At 50.3% G+C, this 6,230-nt stretch overlaps 2 protein-coding genes across 2 annotated transcripts; one reads left to right on the forward strand and one right to left on the reverse strand.

Annotated features, from left to right (window-relative positions):
• Positions 1 to 570: 570 nt before the first annotated feature.
• F4813DRAFT_177232 (AAA ATPase) lies at positions 571 to 3,863 on the forward strand. Its single transcript, XM_049239275.1, has 5 exons — positions 571 to 891; positions 955 to 1,038; positions 1,093 to 1,342; positions 1,402 to 2,893; positions 2,949 to 3,863. Exons 1-5 carry the CDS (start codon positions 851 to 853, stop codon positions 3,533 to 3,535), a joined length of 2,454 nt encoding a protein of 817 aa, XP_049103902.1. The 5' UTR covers positions 571 to 850; the 3' UTR covers positions 3,536 to 3,863.
• Positions 3,864 to 4,612: 749 nt separating this feature from the next.
• Positions 4,613 to 5,729, reverse strand: F4813DRAFT_177273 (uncharacterized protein). Its single transcript, XM_049239276.1, has 3 exons — positions 5,720 to 5,729; positions 5,272 to 5,666; positions 4,613 to 5,125 (listed from the first exon to the last, which is right to left on the reverse strand). The coding sequence occupies exons 2-3, from the start codon at positions 5,388 to 5,390 to the stop codon at positions 4,726 to 4,728; spliced, it is 519 nt and encodes a 172-aa protein (XP_049103903.1). The 5' UTR covers positions 5,391 to 5,666; positions 5,720 to 5,729; the 3' UTR covers positions 4,613 to 4,725.
• Positions 5,730 to 6,230: the final 501 nt, after the last annotated feature.

Genomic DNA, 6,230 nt, shown 5'->3' on the forward strand with positions numbered 1-6,230 from the left:
GAGAGGCGAAAGATGTATGTACTATATACGAAGGTAAGACGAGGGGGGAACTTTTACCGAAAGGATAGGACTTGTGAGGCTCTACTATGTTAGGTACCTAATGCAAGGAAAAGAGTTACAAGCCTTGCAAAATACTTTGCATTTTTGAGAATACCAACCTCGCGTGGCTTGAATGAAGAATGCATGCACATTCTTTATTTAGGTGTTTACAATTAGGTTGTCTTATACAATTAAGTATACATTAGTAAATAACTATGCAAATCAAAAATCCATGCTGGAATATTCTACAGTTAGGATGTACATGTAACTACCTAGGAGAACTCCTAAAAAGCCGTGAATTAAGTGAATTAGGTAAGTCAAAAAGACCTCTAAGGTCGCCCACGTATGCAGGTACAGTGCCTGATTGCTTGATTGCGTAGCGAGTTGTCTGCCTGTCGATAAGTTATCAGTTAGTAAGCCCCAGGCAAGCAATCTGGCTTGTTCAACAAGTCAGGCTGTGGAAGTGATTGGAAGATGTGGCGGCCCTAGGTTATGCCCCACTTGGTCCGAGCTCCTTCCACCTCTCGTCATCACCAGCTCAAACAACAACTACGACCGTAAGAACATCCAAACTCCGAACTTGATCATCTTCTTCTATTTTCACCATCTCAGGTCATCTCGTAACCCTTTTCCAACTTAGAGATAGCTACCATCTCTAATAATTCTCGCTAAGGATCGAGTTTCCTCTGCGAATTTCTCTGCATAAAAAACCCCCCACTACCTTTCTTTCCGTTTGGTTCTTCCCACAACTTCCTCCAACCCACCCGAATCCCGACCTTTACCAAATACCTTCATTTGTTCATCAAACATCATGGCACCCGAGCCTGAGCACAAGAAAAAGGCCAACTTGGCGTAAGTGTTCCAACAATGAGAAAAATCACCGCAAACTGGTATCTAAACTAACTTTACTACTAGCGACGTCTCCGGCGCCGAGCCTAAAGAGGAGAATGACACCTCGACGGCTATCCTCAAGAAGAAGAAGAAGCCCAACCAGCTGATGTATGTATTCCCCAACTGAATAGTCTAGCTAGTACTATTAACTAATTTGTCTAGGGTTACTGATGCCGTCAACGATGACAACTCTATCATCGCACTTTCGAACAACACTATGGAACAACTCCAACTGTTCCGTGGAGATACAGTCCTCGTTCGAGGCAAGAAGAGAAAAGACACCGTCTTGATCGTCCTTGCCGATGATGACCTTGATGATGGCAATGCCAGACTCAACCGAGTTGTCCGTCACAACTTGCGGGTGAAGCACAGCGATATTGTCACTATCCACGCGTGTCCTGACATCAAATATGTGCGTAGCTTGTGCCCGATGAAATCCTGATCAGATAACCAATTACTGACGATCAATAGGCCAAGAGAATTGCGGTGCTTCCTATCGCCGACACAGTTGAAGGTCTGACTGGTTCGCTCTTCGACGTCTTCCTTGCCCCATACTTCCGAGAAGCCTACCGACCCGTTCGTCAAGGCGACCTGTTCATCGTCCGAGGTGGTATGAGACAGGTGGAGTTCAAGGTAGTTGAGGTTGATCCTCCTGAGTATGGAATTGTTGCGCAAGATACTGTGATTCATTGCGAGGGTGAACCTATTCAGCGAGAAGAGGAAGAAAACAATCTCAACGAAGTTGGCTACGATGACATTGGTGGCTGCCGCAAGCAGATGGCTCAGATCCGAGAGATGGTTGAGCTGCCGCTGCGTCATCCTCAGCTCTTCAAGTCTATCGGTATTAAGCCACCTCGTGGTGTCCTGCTTTACGGTCCCCCAGGTACTGGTAAAACCCTCATGGCTCGTGCCGTCGCCAACGAGACCGGTGCCTTTTTCTTCCTGATCAATGGTCCCGAGATCATGTCCAAGATGGCCGGTGAATCGGAGTCGAATCTTCGAAAAGCATTTGAGGAAGCGGAGAAGAATTCCCCAGCTATCATTTTCATCGACGAGATCGACTCTATCGCTCCTAAGCGAGATAAGACAAACGGTGAGGTTGAGCGACGTGTGGTTTCTCAGCTCCTTACCCTCATGGACGGCATGAAGGCTCGATCCAACGTTGTCGTCATGGCAGCCACCAACCGACCTAACTCTATTGACCCTGCCTTGAGACGTTTCGGCCGTTTCGATCGCGAAGTCGACATCGGCATTCCCGACCCCACTGGTCGTCTTGAGATTCTCCAGATTCACACCAAGAACATGAAGCTCGGCGACGACGTCGATCTCGAGCAGATTGCAGCGGAAACTCACGGTTACGTTGGTTCGGATGTTGCTGCCCTTTGCTCCGAGGCCGCTATGCAGCAAATCCGAGAGAAGATGGATCTCATCGATCTTGACGAGGATACTATCGATGCCGAAGTATTGGATTCTCTAGGCGTCACTATGGAGAACTTCAGATTCGCCTTGGGTGTGTCGAACCCGTCTGCCCTCCGCGAAGTCGCAGTTGTCGAGGTTCCCAATGTCCGCTGGGAAGACATTGGAGGTCTGGAGGAGGTCAAGCAGGATCTCAAGGAAAGCGTCCAGTACCCTGTCGACCACCCCGAAAAATTCCTCAAGTTTGGTCTTTCTCCGTCCCGTGGTGTCCTATTTTACGGCCCGCCCGGTACGGGTAAAACCATGTTGGCTAAGGCCGTTGCCAATGAATGTGCGGCCAATTTCATCTCAGTGAAGGGTCCCGAGTTACTGAGCATGTGGTTTGGTGAATCCGAAAGCAACATCCGAGATATTTTCGACAAGGCTCGTGCGGCTGCTCCTTGTGTCGTCTTCCTGGATGAGTTGGATTCGATTGCCAAGGCTCGTGGTGGATCTGTTGGTGACGCTGGCGGTGCTTCGGACCGTGTTGTCAACCAACTTCTAACAGGTAAGCTTCCCTAAAAGGTTTCTTTAAAAGTTGTACTGCTAACATCAACAAATAGAAATGGATGGTATGACCTCGAAGAAGAACGTCTTCGTCATCGGAGCTACGAACAGACCTGAGCAATTAGATCCGGCCTTGTGCCGTCCAGGTCGTCTCGACTCGCTAATCTATGTACCGTTGCCCGACGAGGCTGGTCGTCTCAGCATCCTCACGGCCCAGCTTCGCAAGACCCCGGTGGCTGCCGATGTCGACCTCAACTATATCGCATCCAAGACCCACGGGTTCTCTGGTGCTGATCTCGGATTTATTACCCAGCGAGCAGTCAAGATTGCCATCAAGGAATCCATCACTATCGACATTGAGCGACAACGTGCTCGCGAGGCTGAAGGAGCCGGTGACATGGACGTCGATGAAGATGTTGAGGACCCTGTTCCTGAGTTGACGAAACGCCACTTCGAGGAGGCTATGCAAATGGCCCGAAGATCTGTCAACGACGTCGAGATCCGCCGATACGAGGCTTTTGCGCAACAGATGAAGAATGCCGGACCCGGTGCCTTCTTCCAGTTCCCTGCTGCCAATGCTGGTGCCACGGGCTCTGGAGATAACTTCGGCCAGGCTGGTGACGATGATGGTCTTTACGACTAAGTCGTCGGCTATCCAGTGGTTGGATACCATCTCCTCATACCGACCCTGTACTCTAATTCCTTTGCTTGCGATGCGTCTCAACATTAATGACAACACAACGCAACACTAAGGATGTCGACTTCAAACCGATATCACTTTGATTGTTCGTTGAAGGAATTCGCATATCTGATAGATTTAATCCCGTCAGAGTGCTAGTAACGGGATGCGGCTGCTTTTCTTTGCGCGATCAGAAGCATGGCTTTTTTGTCTCTTGCTTTGCTAGAGATGCTTCATTCCGGCTGGGATGAAACATAGTAGCCATACGCATACCGCGCTGCGGTAAGCAGATTAGTTTTACGATAGATCCACAAATTGATTTTGCACTGCCCTCAATTGGCCCTTGGTTGTGCCTATACTCTTAAATAATAGTGTAAATATGTGTTTAACTATATGACATGATGAGACCTCAAGGTCCATAGCAGCAACCATGACTCAGGAGTTTCTATTCGATGGTTATAAGCCAGTTCTTTAACTTGGCTCGTACGCGAATAATAGCTACATTAATGGCACAGCATTCACAACACGTAATTCTCGCTAAAGCGCTGGGCAAGTACAGGAAGAGGTCTGGTTAAAAATGGTTGAGTAGTAACTATCATTGCTGCGGATCAGAGCATCAAATGTGCCCCAGATATGCCTTGCTCCCCTCCTTCGTACACTTGATTATAAACCAAACCCGAGTTGCTAACGCCAATGCTCCCTTTCCGGCCCCCCCATGCCCTGTTCTGATAAATTTGCAAAGTAATAGACGTGTAGCAAGAAGAAAATCACCCCTCCCCTATCCCCCCTACTCCTACTCTTACTCCGACCCCTGGGATCTTTCTATTCGGACACGCATATGGACACGGCCTCGGGGCGAGGAGTGTGTGTGTGTGTATGTATATGTGTGCGTATGTGTATATTACAGCTCCTTCGTACTAAGCGGGTAGTACAACGATACGGTACGATGCGATACGATACCTCCACCCCCATTGACTACCGAGGTTATCAGGCATCGATCAAGGTATCGGGGGCGTCGTTATTCATTCGCCTGTTTATTTATTTATTTATTTTTGGCTCGTTCTTTTCGTTCGTCCCATGGCGGCTTCCATCGCCGTCGCCGCCGCTACTACCTTCCTAGACTCGGCGCACGTCCTCGATCGCAGCCGCGTCTCCTAGCCGGCTGTCGACCCGTCGTCGACTTCGCACACGGTATCGAGGCACTCGCGGGCGACTTTGAGGACGGCGTCGACGACGGCTTGGGGTATGGCTAGGGTGCCGTCGGTGGTGTTGGTGTTGGTGGTGCTTGCGCCGTTGGTCTTGCTGCTCCCGTTGGTGGTGGTGGTGGTGGTGGTGGTGCTGCTGTTGTTGCTGGAGTTGGAGTTGGTAGTGGTGGTAGGGGTGCCGTCGCTAGCCGCGGCGGTGTCGTGCCGCACGTCCTCGAGAACCCGCCGGACGAGCGCGGGGAACGTCGTCACGTCGCCGCTGCGCAGGAGGGCCAGCGCGTGCGACTGTACGGCCGACGGCCAGTTGGAGGGGTGCGCGTTGAGGGAGTGCAGGAAGTGCTCTTGGATTCTGCGGGTGGGCGAGGTGCCGTCTGTTAGCGAGCTAGTTTCCTCGTTTATTTGCGGCGGGGGAGGGGAAGGGAAGGGAAGGGAGAAAGAGAGAGTGAGAGTGAAGATCGGGGGCGGGTGAGCGGGCGAGCAGGCGGGCGTGCGTACTTGTTTATGTGGCCTTCCCGTATGAGGAGCGCGTTGATTTGCGATCGCAGGTCTTGGTCCTGCGTAGCAGGCGTGTATGCAGCCGCCGACGCGGGAACCTTTACGGGCGTCTGCGACATGGTTGCGTATGTGCGTATGTGTGTGTGTGTATATATGTCTGCCTATCTGTGTGTCCGAGTGGGCGGGGCGGAAAAGGGCCTTTTGTAGATAGTTTCCCCTTTGAGGTAACCAGCAGGCAGGAGTTCCGAAAGAGGAAAGACGACAGGTAAATAAATAAGGCGTCGGGGTCGCTCGGACATGCGATACCTAATACGACGGTTCCCGAAGCTTTGTGGCGGTTTCTTTTTTTTTTTTTTTTTTTTTTGGAGGGATGGACAGACGGACGGGTCGAGGCGCTGCGGCGTATGTGAGTGAGTAGTTCTGTATAACGTATAGTTAGAGCTCCTACGTCGTGCCGTCTTTAGCAGCGCTGGTGCGGGCCGACGAGGTATGGTATACGGTATGCAGGAATTCGTCGCGAGGGACTGATACCTGGTTGGAATTGGAAGATCGAATGGCGAGGCTGACAATTATCCGGAAAGTTTGTTTGCCTGGGCGAGGCTGAATGAAATATGTACATACATAGCTTCGTAAATAAGTGGATAGCTCTAAAGGTATGTGGGGCGCTAGACTTGGTTTGCCAGGGACCTCCCCGTTGTAAGCCGGGGTAAGACTCGCCGTTGGTTGGTCAGTCTATTCGAAGAGATGTGGCTGGTGCGTTACTATCTAGGGCTAGAAGCCGCCTTACATAGTAGAGCCTCCTCGATTATATTCGAATCCGGTATTGATCGGAACCTTAGTCTTAACTTTAAAACTCGTGCTTATATTGGTAGATCTATTGTTACTGTTTGCGGTTTTAAGGCTTTGTTGAAGTTTAAACATAAATGTTATAGGTTAACTACTTAGTTGGCTAGAAATAA

The sequence above is a fragment of the Daldinia decipiens genome (assembly GCF_022478715.1).
Source record: "Daldinia decipiens strain CBS 113046 unplaced genomic scaffold F4813scaffold_3, whole genome shotgun sequence".
Classification (NCBI taxonomy): domain Eukaryota; kingdom Fungi; phylum Ascomycota; class Sordariomycetes; order Xylariales; family Hypoxylaceae; genus Daldinia; species Daldinia decipiens.